Source organism: Talpa occidentalis, unplaced genomic scaffold (assembly GCF_014898055.3).
Source record: "Talpa occidentalis isolate TD23 unplaced genomic scaffold, MPIMG_talOcc4v2.1 talOcc4.7, whole genome shotgun sequence".
Lineage (NCBI taxonomy): Eukaryota > Metazoa > Chordata > Mammalia > Eulipotyphla > Talpidae > Talpa > Talpa occidentalis.
Genome location: NW_023605083.1, coordinates 87,724,427 through 87,748,062, shown reverse-complemented (window position 1 = coordinate 87,748,062; position 23,636 = coordinate 87,724,427). Strand labels below are relative to the sequence as shown.

Sequence of the window (23,636 nt, the reverse complement as noted above, 5' to 3'; positions counted from 1 at the left end):
CCCTCCCTTTCCTGCCTACCTCTGCTCAGGTGAACTTTTCATTGTTGAATACAATGAACATATTCTTTACCTCTCTCTGAGTAAGGGATCAGATCATTCTATCTCTTAACCTTATCTCTTCTGGTTTATTTTTATGTCTACATTAGCTCTCAGGCCCCACCTGGACCACCTGTGAGTGGTCTGTTTACATTGCACCAGCAGTTCAGTGTGGCTTAGGGAGCTAACTCAGCTCTGGGCACCTAAGTTTACTCCATCAGTTATTGGGGCAGCACCCAGAGTCTGGTTAACAGCTTATGTCACTCTCCTGCTTGATATTTGGAATTTGTCAGCAAACTTTATACCCTTTATCTTCTCTACTCTTGTAATGATTCCGCAAGGGCATCATTGCCTTTTTTTTTTTTTAAGATTTATTTATTTATTTATACAAGCACTGGGTATAGGCAGAAGCGCGGGAGGGTGAGAGAATTCACCAGAGCCAGAGCGGGGAGCAGAGCAGGCAGAAGGACCGAAGTACACTGCTGAGGGGAGCAGCGGGCGGCAGGAATGGTCTGCGCACCATGTGGGACCCTCCTCTGGTGGCCTGGGAGCAGCCGGGGATTGAACCGGCGCTGCAGAGGCTGCGGGCAGCTTCGCAACCCAGCGCTCAACCTCTGCACCATCGGGGAGGCCCCATCATTGCCATTTTAAAGATTAAAAATGCACTCAATTACCCATCCATTCCCTGACACTGTAATTTATTGATTTGAGTTCTATCACTACGGATTAGATTGCTTATTTTTGTACTTCATATAAACAGGAATCATAGGTGTTCCTTTGTATTTTTTGTGATTTTTTTATTTTTAGTATTTTTGTGAATCTAAAGAAGGTAACTTTTTGAGATTCATTCATAGAGTGGTATGTTTGTTCCTTTTGAATTCTGCGCCATTATTATAAATAAGGCTACTATGAATATTTTCATGTCTGTCTTTTTTTACATATATGTTCATTGGAGTAAAATTGTCGGGATATAGAATTTGCCTATATTCTAATATGGTAAATATTACCAGAGAGATTTTCAAAGTGATCATACCAATTTAAATACTTATAAGCAGTCTGTTAGAATTCTGGTTTCTTCACTTCCTTGCAACACTAATATTTAAAATTTTAAAAATATTGCTTATTTACTTTTTTAAGTTAAATTATTTTGATTGAGGTAATGTTAAAATGGCCTTTTGCCCAAAGCAATATAAAGATTCAGTGCAATCCCTATCAAAGTTGCAATTTCTTCAAAGAAACAGGAAATATTATTGAAAAATGTATGGAACCACAGAAGTCCCAAATAATCGAACAATCTTGACAAAATAAAGAACAAAAGTATCACAAATCTTGAACATTCCTAAAAAACCCCTTCATCTACAGCCTCTGGAACAGACATGAAAGCTGCTTTAGGAAGAGTTTTTTGCAAAAAAGAAAAGTCTCTACCATCCGTAATTTAACATTTGTGAGTTTTTACATATTTTTATCCAGTAGATGCATTATTATTAGAATATTATTGTAGATTTTCCCCCTGACTTGGACACTTCTTAAAAAGACATGTTGCATAGATGTTGAGTAGTAGAACAGTTATAATGAAGCTGCACAGCAGAACCCTGGAAGGGGTCTTGGTTACCCCCAGGCTAAGTGTTCCTCTTTGTCTTCACCAGGAAATTCTGGAAAGTCATAATTAAGAGACATTGTTTTAAATGATTTTTATGCCTTACATTCTTAAACTAATTTATTATAGAAGATTACTGTTCTTTAGCCAGAATTCTATTATAATTGTGGTAGTGTTTTTTAATAGTTTTTTAAAATTATTAGGTCAACTCTAGATACAATCCAAAGAGTTCAGCCTTATGACCTTCCTTTAAATATCTCCTGCTTACCTCTCCTCGAAACTTTTGTTTTCCCACTATGATTTATGTTCTTGTTTACCTTGTGTTTTCTGAATGACATTGCTTTTCCTTACCTTCTTGCTATAAGAGTGCATTTTGTCTATATCTGAGAATAGCTAATACCCAGGAGCCCTAAAGTTAATTTTATTAGGAATAGGAAAGATACCAGAGACTGGTAAACAAGTTCAATGCTTAAGGAGGATTCTTTTCAACTTGGTGTTTTGAACTTCATAAAAGAACTTTATGTTTTTAATTTACCTTCATGACAATTCCAAGAGGTAGAGAAGATTTTATCACTATTCCATGGACGGAGAATTAATGGCATTCAATGACTTGTCATGTCACACAGTGTGTCCATTGCTGAATCTGTGTGAGATTCGGGAGCATATGATTCTATCATTTCTTCTCATTTTCTCCTACTTCAAAATGAAGGGCAGCAGCCAAAACAAAAACAATGACAATAACACAGGTTTTTAAGCTCCATTTATGGTATGGACTGGGGTTTAGCATTAGTCCATTGTGTCCTTAGCTGTCCTCTCTAAGTGATGGCATTCAGAACTACCACTCTGATCCTCCCAGGCTTCTGGAGAACTTCAGAAGATATGAAACCCAGACCTTTCTCCTGAGCTTTTAACTGCTAATCTCATCATTTTCCTCCCTGCCCCCAGGCTCTATGAACGGTTTGGTCTCAACCTGCATAACATGAACTCTTTATGTCCCCCCAGTTCTCCTGTTTATCTCTAAATATTCTCTATCTTGATTTATAATGTCACCTTCCACCCAGTTACTAATGCTCCCCTTTCTTTATATGTATGTATACTCACAAAAGTAGATTATAGTAACATAATTTTGCATTATACACTTCCATTTAGTAATGTAATTCCTGAAATACTCTATTCTCCATGAGGTAGGTAAGCTGGAACCAGCTAACCAGCTGCTATACTGGTTAAATACTGAAATCTCCGTGGCACACCACAACAGAAGGGTCAATGGCAAGACAGAAGATTAGTATTTAAATTAAAGCGTTTTATTTTTTTCCTTACATTTTTTAAATATATTTTTTACATCATTTTTCATTTTTGCACAATGTATGCATTTTCATCTTGGTTATATTCCCCATACAATTTCCCCCCACCTTATTTTGACCCTAATCTCCCCCCCCACTGTGTGTCTCTGGATTATAGTTGCTTGTTGAATTTGATTTTTATTTTATTGTAATTAGTCTTCCCTGGCCCCTTATATAGGTCTTCTAGATTCCTGTTATGAGTGAGACCATCTGGTAAAGCACTTTATTTTGTACTGGAAAAATCCAATTAAAACATCAGTGAAACATAGTTCCTATTTTTTTTTTATTTATGCATACAAGAACTGGGGTCTAGGTCAGAGGTACAGCGGGTGAGAGGATTCACCAGAGAGAGAATGGGGAGCAGAACAGGTGGATCTAGTGAAATGCACTACTGAGGGGAGCAGCAGGCGAGACAGGAGAGGTCTGCTGCACCATGTGGGTTGCTCCCTGGCGGGGGATGGAACTCATGCTGCAGGGACTGGTGAGAGCTTGATAGCGCTGCAACTTAACCCCAGGGAGACCCTAGATCCTATTCTTTTTTTCCCTTCATTATAACTAGACAATAATTTTATTTTCAGAGAAAGCCCAGGAATGGCTTGGAAAGAAAATATTTTCATTTTGGAAAAGTTTTACTTTATATTTTTCACTGAAGCTGACATAAAATGTTGGAAAGAAACATGATACAGCTTAAAAGATACATCTTAAAAGAATAAGAAAACAAGCTACAAATTGGTAGAAACTCTTTGTAAAACATTTCTGATAAAGGAATGGTATTCATTTTAATTGAGTTTTTTATTTTCTTATTGTGTATTAAGAGTTCCTTTTCTATTTTAGATACTATTTTAATTGCAATGAAAATTAGGTACAAGCACTATAAGAAGAAAACTGTGAAACTCTACTGAAATATATAAAAGAATACCATAAGTGGATATGCACAATAACCTGGAAAGGGTATCTCATTTTAAAAAGTTTTTTGAAAAGTATTTTTTAAATAATAAAATAAATCCATGTAAAATTGTGCATTTTGATAAGCTTTGAAACTACAATATTTTAACATCAGTTTTCCCCAAATACATTTAATGAAATCCAAACCAAGCTCTCAGTGGAATTATTTTGCAAAAATGATCAGCTTATTTTGATTTAAGTCTGACATATTTGACCACATATAAATAATAAACCTGTCTGGTACAAAAGATAAATAAACTTAAAGGAGAATTGACTCTGTAATGTACTTAACAGATACAAGTTAAAATTCGGAATGTACAAAGAGCTCCTACAAATAACATAAGAATAAAAATTACAAACAATAAAAGAATGTAATAAACAATGAAATATGAAAATGAACAAAGAATATAAGCAGAAAATTCATAAAGAATAAACAATGTTAATATTCAATTTTAATGTTAATCAGGAAAAACAAATTAAAAAACAAGATGTGATAATTAAATTAGCACATAATAAGCAATTATAAATGATTGACCTCTGTTAATAACAAGGATGTGGGAATAGGGCACTCACATCATTTTCAATTTTTTTAATTATAACTTGCATATAATAAATTGCAACCATGTTAAGCACCTGGTTCTGTGAGTTTTGACAGGTAGAAACTTCCACATACACTCCATCACCTCACAATTTGCCATGACCCCGACAATCAGATCTTATGTGTTCTGATTTCTACTTATCAGATTTCTGCCACAATAGATTAGATTTACCTGATTTTGAACTTCATACAAATGGAATCATTTAGTGTACCTAGGGTCTTTAGCACCATGTAGTGTTTTATAGATTTAGCTGTATAATTCAGAACATCAGTTGTTTCTTTTATATTATGGAGTAGTATTCCATTGTACAAATATAAATACAATTTACTCATTCATTCACATTTTTGTGTCCAGCTTTTTTAAAATTTGTTTAAAACTCATTTTTTTTTAAGATTTAAAAAAAAAATATTTATTTATTTATACAAGAATGAGTTACAGGCCAGATGCGCAGGAGGGTGAGAGGATTCACCAGAGACAGTCGGGAAAAGAACAGGTAGACTGATGAAATACACTGATGAGGGGAGCAGCGGGCCAGACAGTAGGGGTCTGCCGTGGCATATGGGACCCTTGTTGGCCAGCCGGGATTGAACCAACGCTGCAGAGGCTGCGGACAGCTTCACAGCGCTGCGCTCAACCACCTGCGCCACCAGTCGAGGCCGTTTTTTTTTTTTTAATTTATGAATTAACAGTGTATTATAAAATTATATACATTTCAGGTGTCATCAAAAAATCAACATGTGTATATACTGTATTAAGTTCACCTCTAAAGTCCAATTCTATTCTTCACTATATAATTGTTTCCTTTGTCCCAAAGTACCCACCACCCATCCCCCTTCCTTCCTGGTAGCCACTTAGTCTGTGGTCTAAAAGTTTCCTTTAGTTTTTTACTTAGTTCACCCATCTTTTGTTTTCTGTATATACCACTTATGAGTGAACCATAAGGTGTCTTTTTTCTCGTTGCCTGTTTCATGAAGTCCATTCATGTCGTTGCAAATAACAGGATTTCATCTTTTTTCATAACTTCATCTCTTTTATCCATTAGTGGATTGAGGGGTACTTAGGTTGTCTTTATATTATAAAAAAGGCTGCAGTAAACATGGGGGTGCATATAGCTCTCCAAATTAGATTTTGTATATATTCTGGGTAAATGCCCAGAATTGGGATTACTGGATTGTATGGAAATTTTGCTTTTAATTTTTTGAAGATTTTCCTTTGCTTCATTGTAAGCACTTGGCTCCTTTGTCATAAATTAGTTGTCTATATATGTGTTGTGACTGGTCTCTTTGCCTCTGGCCTCATTCCATTCTGTATACCACAGCCAAGGACATTTTGCTAAAAGTACAAATCTATTATGTGTCTCCTATGCTTAGAATAACTCAACAATTTTCTTTTTTTTCTTTATATTCAGTTCATGTTTTATTTTTTCACTTAAACTTTTTAATTTTCTTATATTGTTGATTTTTCTACAGCAGTTGATTTTTCCCCTCAGATGTAGTCCCTGTAAATCTCCCACCACCACATCACCCGTGAACCATCACCACGGTCCCTTGTACCAGGGACCCTTGTTTTGACCCTTCTCCTCTGCTGTATGCCTCAGATCTATGGTTGGCCTGCAAGCTTTATCTTTTTTTAACCCTTTGTTCGACTTTTCTATATTCCTGCTAAAAGAGAAACCATCGATGTCTTTCTTTTTTCCTTCTGGCTTATTTCACTGAGCATGGTCCCTTCCAGCTCTATCCATGTTTCTGCACATAGCATGAGTTTATCTTAATTGATTGCTGAGTAGTATTCCATTTGCATATATACTACATCTTCTTCATCCAGTCATCTATTTTTGGGCATTTAGGTTATTTCCATGCCTTAGCTATTGTAAGTAGTGCTGCAATAAACATAAGACTACCTCAACAATTTTCCACTGCTCTCTGTGAAAACACAAACTCCTTACTTTGGTTTCCATGGTCCTTTGGGACCTGACCCTGCCTCCCCAGCTTTGTCACTTACCTATCCCCCTCCCAACAGTCCCCTGTGCTCTGCCCTTCTCCCAGCACTAACATACTGCACCTCAGTCACAGTGAACTTCCTTTACTTTGGAAAAGCTGCAGGCTCTCTCACCTCTAGGGTTATCCAGGTACCGTTTCCTCTCTCTGGACACTATTTCTATTTCTATTTCTTCTCCATGAAAATACCTCAGATTACACAGAAATTTCATTAAAAAGCAAGATGTCTTCTCTGATCTGCTGGATAAAGTGAGATGCCCTGATACGCACTGTTATCACATCCTGTATTTCCTCTATGATAGAATTTGTGAGACTCGATAGTAGCTTGTTGTCTTGTCTGCAGGTGCCTGTAAGCTCCCGGAGGGCAGGGACCGTTTCTACCTTGGTTGCTGCTTTCCTCACAGTGCATGTGCCAGTGCCTTGTAATGCTAGTCACTTAGTAATCACTTCTTAAAGAAATGCATTAATGAACGAATGAATTAAATGTTTCTGGAGTGAATTATTCTACACATTGCTTGCACTCTAGGAGCTTGAATTCCCGCTGAGAAGAGGTGGCTGATATATATGGAAGCCATCACTGAACAGCATAAAGACTGGTGATCAGTGCTTCAGTATTTGATTACGGGAACTGTTGCAGGAGGCGAGATACTGCAGGAGATAGAGGGCATGTTCGTATAGGCTGTGAAGTCAGGGAAAGCTTCCTAGAGTATGTCAGACTTCAGTTTGGCCCGAATTTTTCTGTCTGTGGACATGACTTAGTCAGAATGTGGCTCATAAAGGTACAGGAGTGAGGGGGGCGGTAAGTACTAGGTTTGTCACTAATGAGTTTCTTTGGGACCCAGGCATCCCGGGGGTCAGGGCATTGTAGAAGAGAGGAGTCAGAAGAGAATGGTATGAACTCTGGCTGGAAATGAGTGCTGTGGAAGTAGCAATCAGGAAGCAGACTCGGGAGCCACACTCAGACAAGCTGGGTAAGCTGGGAGAGAGCCCAGGAGAGGGAGTTATTCTGGAATCCCCCTCCCCATTTTTTTTTATTTCTTTTTAAAAAAATACTTTATTTTATATAATTCTTACATCATTTTTCCTTTTTTTTTTTTTTAGAGATATTAGAGTCCCACAGTTCTATAGTGCAGCTCCTGCAGGGTGGATTGGAAGTTATCATTCTCCTGTTTTCCCTCTCAACAGTGATTCCCTTGTCCAGGTGTAACTGGGGCTCACCAGAGCTGTTAATGGAAACTAACACGTTGAATGTTGTAGTGAGCTTTGTGCATCACAACTACCAATTGCTGCAAACTCACTGCGGCAAGGTGTGTAAGTGACAGTTGAGTGTAAGTTTGGGAAAATCCAGCAATTTGCCAGGGTCACAGCCTAGTGACATTGGAGTCTAACTCCTCTGGGCTCCAGGATATTTTGCTCCAGGGACAGCTAAAGAGAGTGTGAAAGTCATGTAGGGAGCCCCTTCTGAAAAACCAGTTTTTTCCACCTTCCATAGAGCTGTCCTAATAGTAACATCTTTGAGTAGGAGTAGAGTCAACTCATAACCTGGGAGGAAACACTCACTCTTGGGCTCCTATCTGTCCCCTTCGGGCCTGCCGGGTGTTTCTTCTACCCGACAGCGCTCCTCCAGGCCTTCTCTATTAGCATCCAGGCCCTGGGGGCCTTGGTTGGGAAAATGCTACATCCTCATCACAGAACTTAGTGCTGCCATGCTGTGTCTGCCTGGCAGCAGTGTCTCTACACGGACTGCTTATTGCCCCTCTTCCTTTGGTGTGACAAATTAGATCTGCTGTGTTCCTATGAAGCTGATGACAGAATTCAGAATAAGGGAGGCTAGGCTCCTCCACCAAGTTCATGGAGTTGTTCTGGGTATACTAAGGTGGTCCCTGCTGACTGGCTCCAGGGACTTAGCACTTAGACCCCGAGCATGCCACTTTGGGGTCCTCATTCTCAGCTGCTTCCCCAGAATGTCCATCTTAATCCTGTTTCCTTCTAACTCTACTTCCCTGACTAATAACCCTGTGTCCGTAAAGTCTTTAAAGGGAAAAGGGACCAGTTTCCATGCTGTTGGGTTAGGATTAATCTGTGTAAAAAAAAAATCAAAGTGGAGGAGCCATCTTTCCAGTAGTTGTAGTGGCAGGAATTGCACCCCAGCTTTGTGGGGTGGGTTTTACTGCCTGTATGTGGTGAGAGAACTTCTACTGCTTTCTTTTTTTTTTTCTTTTTTCTTTTTAAACAATATTTGCTTCCCACCCCCACTCAGATTGAGTCCTCATAGAATTTCCTTCCCTAAGGCACCCGTGTGCCATCACCACATCCTCTGTGCTCCTCCCTCCCTCCCTCCCTCACACCCCTCTTCCTCCTCCTCCCCTGCAGGATGTCTCTGATTTATAATTGTCTGTTTTTGCTTTGTTGTATTTTGTACTGGTATTAATTTTTTACACTGATGTCTTATTTGGTTCCCCTATATTCTTGTTATAAGTGAAACTATCTGATATTTTCCTTTTCCTTCTGGCTTATTTCACTGAGAATAATTCCTTCTAGCTCCATCTACGTTGCTGCAAATGGGGCATGAGTCTACTGCTTTCTAATCTCATCAAACTTCGTGCCATTCTGCAGTCTGAGCAGCCCCCGTGGGTGTAAATGACACCATGACTGAGGTAGGCATGGAACACAGGATTGCATCAATTTTGACTCATCCTTGCCTTCCCAAATCCACTGAGGTGAGTGGCTGAGGGGGCTATAAGCTGGTGGGTAGCCAGATAGATGGGCTTTCCTTTGGAATTGGGCTGTTGGGAGCAGAGCAGAGGGAAGGACCAGCTGGTGGAAGTTGGTGGCAGAGCCCCTGACATTTTGCTTGCTCCAGGTCATACTCCTCACTGCTCCCTGGTCTGATATCTTCCCCAGGCTCCATGGTGGACTCACAGGGCCAGAACTCCTGTGAGAGTGGAGGAGGAAGCATTATGGAGGGTCAGATTAGGGGGCTTCACTGTGTGTTCACCATGGTGACTAGACCCTTCCCAGGGCCTGTTTCTCTCTGGCCCACTTAGGAGCCGCCTTAGCAAAGGCCCCACTTTGCCTCAGGGCCCAACCTTGCTTGGGGTGACGGCTCGGCCTGGGATCTGACTGAGTGTCACCACTGTGTATGAAGTCCTGCTGTGGTCCTCGGACTCCAGTGTTCATCCACTCCAGTGTTCCGCCACCCTCTCCACTGGCCTCAGGACTCAATACTTTTTATTTGTGAAATTGGGAATTTTCTAGTGCTTCTGGGAGAAAAGGGCCACTTAGCCGCTAAGTGGGTTTCTCATTTGTTTGTGTTACATGAAAGCTGGTTATTCCGAGGAACTTTTCCTCAGTCTGATCCTATTGCTTCATAGGATTCAAAAACCCTCAAAACTTCTGGCAAGCTAATGGCTAATGACACCATGTTTCAGTCCTGCTAGTCACTTAATTTTTTTTTTTTTTTATATCTCATTTGTTATAGCATATGCCAGAGAGAAGCTATCCCTTAGACCTTTACTGTTCAGTTTGGTAGCCACTATGATAGGTAGTGACTGAGCACTTGAGTATGGCTAATTCAAACTCAGGTATGCTATATGTGGAGAATAAACTCAAGATTTCAAAAAAAAAAATAGATGTACAATATATCATTATGATTTAAATATTGATAATATATTAAAATGATGATATCTTGGCTAAAATAAATTTGGTAGTTTGAAATTTTCACCACTCTGTGTGAGATTAACTCTTGATAAAATAGATTTTTTTATGTATTCATGGAAATTCTCAGAGAGGTGACCTGTGTGGGCCCTGAAACACCCTGCTTTATTGCTTGTATTTCTTTTTAAATTAGTCAGTACAGACCAACTATTGTGCTTAAGTAAGGACTCCAGAGTCTCTAAGTCTCTTCTAAGAAATAAGCTTCACATTTACAGCAAAGTTGGAAAATATGTAGATTGCAAATCCCCTGTTCAAAGACACTTCCATTTAAAAATAATACTTCTTTGCCAAGTGTCTCCTCTGTGTCCTGAACAAGGCAGAATGAGAGGTGTGGGTGTCAGCTTGGTGTGCCCCCAAGAGAGCTGTTAAAGGCTTGAGAACTGGGCTCCCTTGTGACTTAGGGGTTAAGTCTCAGCACTATCACCTCTGTGGCCTGAGTTTAATCCCAGCCAGGGAGCTCACCCACATGGTGCAGCAGACCTCTCCTGTCTCGTCCGCTGCTCCCCTCAGCAGTGTATTTCTGTCAATCTGCCTGTTCTGCTCCCCACTCTGTCCCTGGTGAATTTTCTCACCCCTGCATCTCTGGCTTGCACCCCAGTTCTTGTATGCATAAATTAATAAAAAATATCTAAAAAAAAAAAAGGCATGAGAACTCTCTGTTCCAATGCCAATGGTTACCCAGTGTTGCCAGCAGACCTGAGGATAAGTGTAGAACAAGCAATGTCTTGGGGGAAGCAGTGTGAGTAATACCTGGCATGATAGTTGGTGGGCAACAGACAAGCCAAATCCTTTGATAGGATTAAGTCTTGGGTGGTTTGTGATTCCCATTTCCCTGCAGCCTAGTGCAGAGAATGAGAGTGTGCTCTCATCCAGAGAGGGCTACAGCCCCAACTTGGGCAGGTCGTAATACATCATATTAAGGAAGCAAGCTTTTGTTTCACTCTGAGCTTTGATCAGGAATTGCTATTGATGTTTTTCAAATACCTAATTTTCCTATTGGACATATAAATGCAATTTCAAATGTGAAAGACTGGCATTACTGGTGTTTGAGACTAGATTTCATATCCAGTTCCAAAAGTGGGATTGGTCTATAATTTTATTCTTTGTGTCTTTCCACTCCCCTCCCCCCTTTCAGTAAATTATGCGGCTTTCTATTTAATTTTAGGTTCTGGAATACCTTATGGAAAATCTGGGGATTATTTCTTGAAAGCCTGAAAAATCCAGAAAGCTTCTTGGCCCAAGAGTTGAAAAATTACAAAATATACAGTACACAGATTTTAAGTGTACAGCTTACTGAATTTTATACCCGTGTAATCACTGCACAGATCAAGGCATAAAACATATATCTCCCCAGGAATTTCCCTTGTACTGTCTCCTAGTCAGTGCCCACATAGGTCCACAGGTAAGCCCTGTTCTAGTTCCTGTCACCATGGATTAGATTTCCCAGCTTGCGAACTTCATGTAGGTGGAATGATCTAGTACTATTTTTGAGTCTGGATTTTTTTACTCAATAACAAGTTTTTGAGGTTTGTACATTTTGTTGTTTGAATCATCATCGTTCATTTTTTAAAAATTGCCGTAAGGTATATCATGGAAATGAATATGCCATGATTTGCTTATGCATTTTCCTGCTGATGGGTGTTTGGGTACCCCAGTTTCAGCAGCTATGACTAAGGGTTCTGTGGAAAATTCCATTATACTACCTCTGTGGACATCTGTTTTTATTTATTTGGTGGTATTTCAGGAATAAAATTCCTGGGTTATAAGATAGGTGAATGTTAAACTTTAAGAAACTGCAGTTTGCAAAGTGATTTTATTAGTTTACATTCTTACCAGCACTGTAAGAAAGTGTTAATTGCTCCATATTCTTGCTAACATTTGATATTGTGAATCTTTTTTATTTTAGCCATTTTATCATTTCTCTGATGAATAATAACTTGACCATCTTTTCCTATTTTTTTGGCTTATGCACTTAATTATTCGATATAATTTTTTCTTTTATCAATTTGTTGCCTAAATTGATATTTAATTTTTTCCTACTTATTAAAGATTTTATTTTATTTTATTTTTAAAGATTTATTTATTTATTTATTTATTTATACAAGCACTGGGTACAGTCAGAAGTGCGGGAGGGTGAGAGAATTCACCAGAGCCAGAGCGGGGAGCAGAACAGGCAGAAGGACCCAAGTACACTGCTGAGGGGAGCAGCAGGCGGCAGGAGAGGTCTGTGCACCATGTGGGACCCTCGCTGGTGGCCGGGGATCGAACTGGCGCTGCAGAGGCTGCAGGCAGCTTCGCAGCCCATCGCTCAACCGCTGCGCCACCAGTGGAGGCCCTTATTAAAGATTTTAATTGTCTATTCAGATACCATGTATTTTATTGAACCAAGTTTTCCAGTTTGTCTCATCCAGATTTTCAAATTATTTGAGGAGTTTTAAAATTTTGCTTTTGTGGCTTTATCCTTTTTCTTATTCCTAATGTTTATCCTTTAATAATTAGATTGGCCAATTTTATCTGTTTTGTTGAGCTTTTGATAAAGCTCAAATTATTTTATCACTTTTATGACTTTGTGTTTTCCATTTTGTTAATATATACTTTTAACTTTATTGATCACTTAATCCTATGTGTTTGAATTTTGAGCATTCTTTTCCTATATAATTTTATCTTAATACTTTATGGACTCATTTTCATTTTTTCTAGCTTTTTAGTCAAAAATGGACATTGTTTTTTTTTTATTCTATGAAGAAAAGTAGTATTTTCCTCCTGAATAGAGCTTTGTTGATTGCTTTTTTGGACATAAACTCTACTTCAAAGTCTTATTTAATGTCTAAGTACATAACATTTTTGTATTAACTTTTTATATTGCTGCATTATGTTCAGATAGTGTGGTCTTCACAACTTTTTTTTAGAGATTGTAACTTCTGCCACAGTTTAAGTTACTTTATTGTCTATTGCATGGTAAGCAATACTGGTAAATGATTTTTCTCTCTGAAATCAGTCTTTTCATACAGAAATATGTAGCAGCTAAAGGAGGTCAAATATATAAGCAGATAGCATGCTCACAGTGAGCAAGTTAAACACGGTCCTTGCTCTCATGGAGGGTCCTCTCTAGAGGTTTTATGTTAAGCAGCCTTATGAGACTTGAGCTCATGACTCCATATTTAGGTGCTGGGGCTCTAATTGCCCGACCAGGGAAAAAGTGAGCACCAGCCCATTGGCTCCAAGGGATCCAGGACGCAATGGGGATCTCAGCATTGGTTCCCTGTTTGGTTTTCTGCGCAAATGCTGGTAATTTATTTTTTTCTGTCTCTGAAATCAATCTTTTCATTAAAATCATCAGCTGTTGGCAAAGCATTACAAAAATAAATATTAAAATACGGTATTTTTAACAAGCTTTACTCTTTTACAGTTTTACTCTGAATCAAGACTTGTTATCTTATCTCCCTGCCTTCCTAGAGGCATTGCCAAGCGTTCTGTTTTGGGGATCCACTGACCACCCCCCACCCTTCCTCTGTTCCTCAAGGACATGTCTTTTTGGTTAGCTGGGAAGAAGTTTCCCTTCACTCCCCAATTCTGGCAAAGACATTAAATTTTTTTTTCTGTTTCATCTTTTTCTTTAACTTCACATCTTTTTATTGAATTGATATCTTTTTTTTCCCACCACCATCCCTTATGCCTCTTGGCCCTTTCTCCCTCCCCTTTCCTCCTAACCTCAGAAGCATCACTTTGTTTATTAGTGTCTGCTAATTTTTAAAGTGTTGCTTTGTTGAATCATTTGCTATGTAAATGTCCAATATTTTTCTTTGTCATTCTGTTTTACTACACATAATTCCCTCAAACTCCTTCCATTTTGTTGTAAATGGCAACATTTCAGCTTTCTCTAAGTCTGAATAATATTCAGTTGTGTGGATATACTGCAGCTTCTTGATCCAATCCTTTATCCATGGGCAGTCACTTTTTTTTTTTAACCAGAAAATTCTGTCCTCACACCGGGGCTTAGGTTTCTGTAAATAAAAACCAGGAAAACATGTACACTATTTATGCTTTCCTGCCACATCTCTCTCCTAAGGCAACGAGCACAGAGCTGACTATGAACTTCAGTAATGAGGAAAAGTGAAAATGAAGAACAAGGAAATCAAATTATTAAAGAATGCATCAAAAATTACTCTATTTGTACTTTTCAGTACGCTCACAAATTGAGAGAGTTCAAGAAGCCATTTAGCCTCCCATTCCTTGAACTGGTGGCTTTCCAGCACCTATTTCATGGTTTCGCCTGCTTTTGGACACCTCTACCCAAGAGCAGTCTTCTGCTTGTCCTCAGTCTCTGTTCTTTGACCAAGAGCGGGTGGTTATATTTATGGATATACTCGAACTGTTTGCAAGTGTCTATAATTATTAGAGATGCCAATAAAAAACTTTTCCCAGTCTCTCCCTGCAGCATGTTTTACTCCTAGAACTCATTCTGTTTGTGCTCCCATCTGAGATTTTTCTTGATGGCACATGGCAACCTGTATTGTGTAACCAGGCCCAGAAGCACCCTGGTTAAAAGTCAGGATCTGAAGTTAGACTGTTAAGCTAATGTTCCAGATCTGTTGCTTTATAGATGTGGTAACTTGGGCAAGTTATTTAATGCATGTAAATCTCAACTTTTTATCTAAAAAAATGAGGGTAATGGTACTTATTTTTTTGGCTGTGTGAAGTCAATGAGTTGATACGTAGTTAGCCTTTAATCCCAGTGTTTGGTGAGAGTGAGCACTGGTGGATGTTTTCATGGTCTTATTATCACTATCCCAGCCATTGTGTTCACCACCACCATCATTGCCATTCATGAGTAAGAAGGATGGTGACCAGTTTCATGGTTGATATACAATTTCCAATCCTAAGCTAGAGGCATCAGAAGTGTTTTCTTAGATGACCTCCTGCATGATTTCAGATCATGCTGACCTGACTCAACCCATGGTGTAGTTATGGAACACTCTTATAGAATTCTGGTGATTAGATTTCACCCATAACGTCATACACTTTGTAGTTTTTCTTCATGTAAATATTTACATCCTTGGGAGAGGACAACTAAAGTACTGAACTTAAGCCCTTTTGACAACAAGTATTCATATTTTAAAGTATCTTTTGAAAGTTCTGCCATATGTAATATGTATAGGATTGTAAACATATATATGAATATCTGTATAGGTTCATATTTTCATACAAATTATTCTTCATTTTAAAAAGGCAAAATGAAAGCAACATGAAAATGGGAAACGAAACTGTCATATCTGAGTTCCTCCTCCTGGGCCTGCCTATAGAGCCAGATCAGCGAGATCTGTTCTACGCCCTGTTCCTGGCCATGTATCTGACCACTGTCCTGGGGAACCTCCTGATCATCATCCTCATTTACTTGGACTCTCACCTCCATACTCCCATGTATTTGTTTCTCAGCAATTTGTCTTTCTCAGACCTCTGCTTCTCCTCTGTGACCATTCCCAAATTGTTAGAGAACATGCTGAGCGGAGTCCCTTCCATCCCCTATGCCGGCTGTCTGATGCAAATGTACTTCTTCCTGTTTTTCGCAGACGTGGAGAGCTTCCTCCTGGTGGTCATGGCCTATGACCGCTATGTGGCCATCTGCTTCCCTCTGCACTACACCACCATCATGAGCCCCAGGCTCTGTGTGGCCTTGCTGGTGCTGTCCTGGGTACTGACCACTTCTATCTCTTTGTTACACACCCTACTCATGGCTCGGCTTTCTTTCTGTGCCGATAATGTCATCCCTCATTTTTTCTGTGACATGTCAGCTCTGCTAAAATTGGCTTGCTCTGACATTCAGATCAATGAAATGGCGATATTTATCTTGGGAGGGCTTGTCATTGTTGTTCCTTTCCTGTTGATATTTTTGTCCTATGCACGAATTGTGTCCTCCATCCTCAAGGTCCCTTCTGCTAGGGGGATCCGCAAGGCCTTCTCCACCTGTGGCTCCCACCTCTCTGTGGTGTCATTGTTCTATGGGACAATCATTGGCCTCTACTTGTGCCCTTCTGCTGACAATTCTACTGTTAAAGAGACTGTCATGGCTGTCATGTACACTGTGGTGACCCCCATGCTGAACCCTTTTATTTATAGTCTGAGGAATCAGGACATAAAGGGAGCCCTTGGAAGAATCTTTTCAAAGAGGATAATTCACTTTTCTCTGGGGCAGTGACTAAAGGTGCAAGTATGTGTTCACACAGCCGGTATAATATTCATATGAGTAGTCTTCTAACTAGTCTAATAGAATCTGTCCTGAGCACTGCTAACATAGCTTCCCTGACACTTCCATGGGGAGCACTCCCCAGTGTCATCTGGGGAGGATCCATTGTGCTTCTTGGGTGTACTGTACGCTGAAATGTTGGATGTGATGGAGCACAAGGACTGACATGTAGTGGACACTCAATAATTATTATTCAATGTTGAATAAATGCCACTCTAACCTCGGTGTTTATTGCACTCCTAGAATGTACAGTGGTTTCTAATTCCTTAAGAAATGAATCCAAATTTCTTAGCCACATCAGTGCTTTGCTTTTGCCAAATATATCTAATCAATAAAGAATATCTTCCAATTTATTCAGTGCAAATTCTTGCAATTTTTTATTCTCCAGGATTGCAATTTCTCCTCTTGCTAACTTAATCAGTTCTTAATTTTATGTTCAGGTATTGATTCAAAGAGCACATTTTAAATTGTCTTTTCTTTTAACCAATTATTTGTCAATTATATCTTTTGATAATATCGATATTTTGGATGAGAATTCCTCTTTTGAATTGAAGTTATGTTATTTGGAAAGGGCCATAGTTTTCTATTGTGAATTATTTAATTTATAAACAGTTAAGTGGTGAGCTATATGTAGCCTAAGGTAACACAGATAATAACAGAAGGACTAGAATCTATTTAGGACTCACAGGTAGATTCTTTTCTTCTCTGGAATATTATGCCAAAATTATTTGATTTTTCTTTATTTCTTATAGCCAAGAATATTATAAGTGTCTGGAAGATAGGTGCTTTAATGCCCAGTTCAGTGTCTTGTAAATATTGATTTGATTTGAAGACATTTTCAAATGTTCCTTGATATGAATTTGTGCCTCAAAAATCCCACCTTTTGAAAGAAGTCTTCCTAACAATAACAATTTTGACTTTGTTTCTTCTTCAATTTTTTAATTTATTATGAAAAGAATGCACTTCCAAGGAATGTATTTCTTGGCATACAAACAACAAAGAAATGATAAAACAGAATGTATGTAGGGTCCCCCATAATTCTGCTTTCCTCCCATGAAGACAATTAGTGGTTGAATAATAGTCCTCTAGATATTCCCTATGCACAGATTACATATATACGTATGTATATATGAACACACACATATGTATAACAAGTAAATAGGACTAAATTATACATGATATTTCTCATTGTTTTCACTTAAAATATGTTTTTTTAATTCATCACTTCCTATAAAAATACTTAATTCTTTTAGGAGTTATGTAGTGTTTTGTTGAATGGATACACTCACCATAATTTATTTAAATAATGTTTTTTTTTTCTAAATAATCTGTTCTTAATGGGCAGTTGGGTTAGCTTCAGTTTTTGATTATTATTTTTTTTTTTTATAGAGGCATGCTTTATTTATTTGTTTGCTGGTTTGTTTGTTTGTTTTGTTTATACATGCACTGGGCACAGTCAGAAGCGCGGGAGGGCGAGAGAATTCACCAGAGCCAGAGCGGGGAGCAGAGCAAGTTTTTGATTATTTTTAACTGTGCTTCATTTCAGTTTTACTTCTTGATCCATATAGTTTCTTGTGAACTTCAGTTATATTCTGTGGACACATTCTTAGAAATGGTTGCACAGGATCAAAGCATATGAACATTCTGTAACTGGGTAGAAATTGTCAAGTTGCTTCCAGGGAAGTTTTACTAAAATAAACTCCCTTCAAAAGTAAATGAGACTGGTTGTCCCTTTACAATATTCTCAACACAGTATATTTTGCTTTCAAAATATTCACCAACCTGTTATCCAAAATATGAGCCTTTCTTTCTTTTATCTTAAACTCTGTACCTGTAGGTTAGGTGACAAGGATTTTTATACTGATGAACTAACTACTTTTCCTCTGGTGTTATCTGTTCATGTCCTCTGCCTTCAGTTAATTTTCTTTTTTTTTTTATCATAAATAGTGTCATTTATTTATCTTGTAAGTGATATTTACCTCAGTTTGTTATTAATCTTTTGACTTTGGTGGTGATGTATTTTTCCCTTACTGAAGATCATAAATTTCCAAATAGACAAATAGGTTGATTTTTACTTCCATGTATGCACTTTTCTTTGACTCGTATAGAAAGGTTTTTCTGTCTCAAAATTATATTATTCCATTCTTTTTCCTTTTTCTTGTACAGTTTTAGCTTCTACCTTTCTATCTGTGATCCATCTGAAACTTGAGGTAAGACAATCACTCTTTTTTCTCTTTTTCCCATCCCAGTAAGTCAGTTGTTCTATCTTCACTGATGTAAAAATATTAGCGGTATAATATACTAAGTACTGCTATACATTGGAATATATTTCTGGACTCTATTATATTATATTAATGTCACTCTATTTTTGTACTAGTACCATACCAGGTATACCTTCATAATAATACACTGTAAATATCTTGTGTGACAAGCCTGCCCCAATTTTGTGCTCCTCCAACTTTTCTGACACATTTATCCTTTCAGATATGCTTCAGATCTATTTTGTTAAATTCCAATAAAAACCAGTTGGAAATTAATTGAAATTACATTACTTTTATGGATTTATGAAGAATTGACTATACAGTTGTTTTACAAACCATATAAGGAGTATATTTCCATTTATTTGAGTTTTCTTTTTCTTTTTAAAGATTTATTTATTTATGCATACAAGAACTGGGGTACAGGCCAGAGGTGTGGGGGGTGAGAGGGGTCACCAGAGACAGAGTAGGGAACAGAACAGACGGATTGACTGAAATTCACTGCTGAGGGGAGCATCAGGCGAGACAGGAGAGGTCTGCTGTGCCATGTGGGTCAGCTCTCTGGCCAGGGATCAAACTCATGCTGCAGTGGCTGCGGATAGCTTCATAGGTTGTATTTTATCCCCTTGCGCTACCAGGGAGGCCTTATTTGAGTTTTCTTAATAGAATTCTATAGATTTAAAAATTTGGTACCTGCATATAATTTTCTACATTTGTTCCTGGGAATTTTATATTGAAAAATGTTGGGAGGAAGGAATCACTATTGTGTTTTTGGACAGGTAATTTTTGTGCATAGGAAGTTATTGGTAATTTTGTGTATCAATTTTGCATCAGTTGCCCTTACTAAATCCTCTGTTTTCTAACAAAGATTTTCAGTTAAATATCTTGGGTCTTGCAGACATACAATCAAAACTAACATAAATATTGGTAAGTATTCATACTCCTTTCAAATATTTAGTTCTAATCTTTTTTTTTTTCCTAATTGCATTGACTACCACTTCAAGAATAGCACATAATAATACTGTTTCTAATGAGAGTTTAGATGTAGTGTGAGACTTTGCTTTTTGTCCCCCAACAACCAGTGAGTTGAGGGGGTGATAGAATTTTCCACATAGTTTTGGGCATTGGGGTGGGGTATAGTGAATTTCCCCTACTTGTTGGGAAGAACTCTGGCAGGAGGCAGCTTTGCAGAATAGCCTACTGCTGCATGCAGCAGCCGCATCATGGCAGTGCTGGTCTGGGAACTTGTCTGAAATTTCATTTCTGCCTCCACATGCACAGACATGAAGCTTTCCAGCCACTGGGACCATGCAGGGCTGAAAAGCTCTTATTCATGCTGGTGGGATGCAGACAGCGGGCTGGAATCGGGAGCCCGTGTGTCTCCAGAAGCAGGGTAAGGTGTGAGGAGACCCTGAGCAGTGGCTAAGGTTAGATCCCAAGCCAGATGGAAGATATCACCAAGTCCAAGGGAATCAGTAGTACCAGTGAACCCTGAGAAGGATTCAGCTTCCCCTCAAAAGAAAAATCATGTATTATTTAGCTAAGAGATGTCGATTTCCATCGACAGTGACATTAGCAGAGGCTCCTGAAATCAAGACCATACATAGGCTTGCAAATCTAGAAAAAGTGTGAAGTCAACACAAAGGAAATGAATGAATTAATAAATAAGAAAAGTTAGTTGAACTGAAAACCCAGAAACAAAATAGTAATAGTAATCTAAATGTTGGTTCTTTGGAACTAATACTGTACCAGATAAAATTTTGGCAAGTACAACAAGAATAAAAAGATAACAAGTATAAAGAACTCTAGGAGTGTAACAGGAGAAAATTAACAGCTAAAAAATACCATTGTAAAATTATGTGAATATGGTATATAAAATGTTGGCAAAGTTATATTTTAGATATACATATTGCTAGAATTTGCTCAACATGATGAAAAATATTGACTATACTACAAATCTTTGAAGAGAATAGTGTCTTAGTTTGCTGATCTTGAAAAAGATCAGTTGGTTTCTCTAAGCTGTTTTTTCCTCTTAGGCAATGAGAATAATAATAATGGTATCTTCTTCCTGTAATCTTGTGAAGTTTAAACGAGACAAAGACAGTTAAGGCAGTGATGGATATATAGTAAGAATCTGAAAACATCAGAAAAGTTAGGGAATGCTAAACCACAGAGCATTCACTGCATATGATTCTATATCATGAAGTTAAAAATGAGAAAGTTCTTTTTGTAGTGATAAGAAAAGATCTCCTGGACATACTGTTTTATGGAAAAAGGAAATTTAAGAATATATAGAGAATACTATTTATGTTACAAAATGATAGACAACACACAGAGAGGGGGAGAGAGAGAGAGAGAAGAGAGAACTGAACTTTTAACAGGGATGGCAGTGGAAGTTGGATTGGATGGTAGTCAATTTTACTTTTAAAATTTATCTTTATCTCAACTTTTGAATTCTTTCCATGAAAACAATGGCTATAGTATTTAAGGAATAGAATAAAATTTTTAAAAATGCTTCAGCAGCTAGATCTTTAGGGAAGTTTCCGCAAAAGGAGTCTGCAGAGGTGGGTTGAGACACTGCAGTACATCCAAAGACAATCTCTTTAAGACCCTCCTCAGACCCCTACTGCTTCTTGGCTTTCCTCTGTCCTCCCCCTGCTGCTGGTCATACTCTTCTGCCCCTCTTTCCCGAAGCTACAAGATTCATTCCCTACTTCTTTGTTTTCTTTTTGTTTGTCCAGAATTTAAAAGTATACTCTCTTTCAAACATTCAGACATAGTTTATTGCTATGAATCCATTCCTATGAAAAAACAGTCACATATTTTGCTTAGGGTCTAATTTTTAATTTCACAAGGAATAAGAGACTGTAGCATCAAAATTGCTAGCTCTTTGCAAAGCAAAAAAAAGCAAAAAAAAAAAAAAAAAAAAAAAAAAAAAGGGCCTCCCCTCTGCAGCGCTGGTTCGATCCCTGGTCACGAGTCCCACATGGCGCGACAGACCTCTCCTGCCACGCCCGCTGCTCCCCTCAGCAGTGTACTTCGTCAGTCTGCCTGTTCTGCTCCCCGCTCTGGCTCTGGTGAATCCTCTCACCCTCCCACGCTTCTGACTGTACCCAGTGCTTGTATAAATAAATAAATAAATAAATCTTTTTTTTAAAAAAAAGTGAATTATTTAAAAAAAAAAAAAAACAACAAAACCCAACCCCCCTCCCCCCCCAAAAAAACCCCAAACAAACGAAGAACACAACAACAAAAAACCAAACAAAATAGGCGAGGGGTGCTCTTTTGTAATCCGTATTGTTGAAATGCCAGTGACCCAGCCCCACGGTCATTGCTCCGGGGCTGCAGCCTTCCATCTAAGCCCCCTTTTCAGGGCACCTTTGACCTCTCTGTTGCGGAGGCTGTAGATGAAGGGGTTCAGCGTCGGCGTGACCACTGCGTAGACCACGCTGGCCAGGCGGTCGTACCTGGCCGAGTAGGCCGAGGATGGTCGGAAGTAGACGGAGAGCACCGAGCCGAAGAAAAGCGACACCACCACCAAGTGGGCGCCGCAGGTGGAGAAGGCGCGGCGCCGGCCTCCGGCCGCCCGCACCCCCAGCACGGTGAGGAGGATGTGCGCGTAGGAGAGGGACACGAGGAGCAGCGGGGTCAGCACCACGGCCAGGCCCTCGGTGAAGATCGCAGTCTCCTCAGCCGTGGTGTCCGAGGTTGCGAGGCTCAGCATCACTGTCATGTCACAAAAAAAGTGGCGCACAGAGGCGGAGCGCGGGTAGGAGAGCGCGGAGATGAGCAGCGTGTGCAGCAGCGAGTGCAGGTGGGCCAAGACCCAGGACGCCGCGACCAGCAGCGCGCAGCGCCGAGGCGTCATGATGGTGCCGTAGTGCAGGGGCCGGCAGACGGCCACCGCGCGGTCGTAGGACATGGCTGCCAGGAGGTAGCTCTCGGTGATGCCCAGAGCCACAAAGAAGTACATCTGGGCAAAGCAGCCCTCGAAGGACACAGCCTGGCTGGGGTGGAGGAGCCCGATCAGCAGTCTGGGGACCGTGACGGTGGTGAAGCAGACGTCCACCAGGCTCAGGTGACCCAAGAAGTAATACATGGGGGCCTGGAGGGCCCCGTCGGTCCTCACCACGGCCACCATGCTCAGGTTGCCCAGGCCGTTGAGCAGGTAGACGCCAAGGAAGAGCAGGAACAACAGCGGGTGCACGTCTGTTCCGTCCATCAGACCCAGGAGGAGGAACTCTGGCCGGGTGGAGAGATTGCCCAGGGCCATGGGGTGCCTGCACAGGTGGGGGTGCTGCAGGGAGAGACCAGGCAGCAGACCTGAATTGGAGCACCTCTCGGTGAACCTCTGCATAGTGGGGCTCCATGTAACTTTTGATTTTCTGCTTGCTGACATGACTTGCAAATCATTAGGTTCACCCAATATTAATCATTTTATGTAGAAACTGAATCTCAGGAAGGTGTTTTAGGGTAGTGAGTAGGCTCAAGTTTTAGAGTAAATCAGACCTGATTTGATTTCTGGTTCCACCACTCAGTGTGGCCACTCAGAGCTTTATTTATTTTCCTCCTTAAGTGAGAAAAATACTAATAGCTACCCCTGGGGTTGGTAGTGAGGATAAAGTGGATAATGAACTTAAAATGCTTAGCACAGTGCCCCCACACAATAGGCACTGTTTATGTACCAAAACTGTACATCTACCCACAAACTACTATCCATCCATATCACCATTTACTTAGTCAAACAAGTTGGGGTGAAATTGGGACCCAGGCCATCTGAATACCAGATGGGTATAACAGTTTGTTCATAAAATATCCTACTGCGTTTACCATTCATTTGTTCACCACATATTATGTGTTAGCTCAGAAACTGGCAAACCTTTTCTACAAAGGATCACAT

At 39.5% G+C, this 23,636-nt stretch overlaps 2 protein-coding genes across 2 annotated transcripts; one reads left to right on the top strand and one right to left on the bottom strand.

Moving 5' to 3' along the window:
• Positions 1-15,479: 15,479 nt before the first annotated feature.
• On the top strand, positions 15,480-16,430 carry LOC119231479 (olfactory receptor-like protein DTMT). Its single transcript, XM_037493215.1, has one exon. It carries the CDS (start codon positions 15,480-15,482, stop codon positions 16,428-16,430), a length of 951 nt encoding a protein of 316 aa, XP_037349112.1.
• Positions 16,431-22,064: 5,634 nt separating this feature from the next.
• On the bottom strand, positions 22,065-23,009 carry LOC119232787 (olfactory receptor 1L6). Its single transcript, XM_037495019.1, has one exon. It carries the CDS (start codon positions 23,007-23,009, stop codon positions 22,065-22,067), a length of 945 nt encoding a protein of 314 aa, XP_037350916.1.
• Positions 23,010-23,636: the final 627 nt, after the last annotated feature.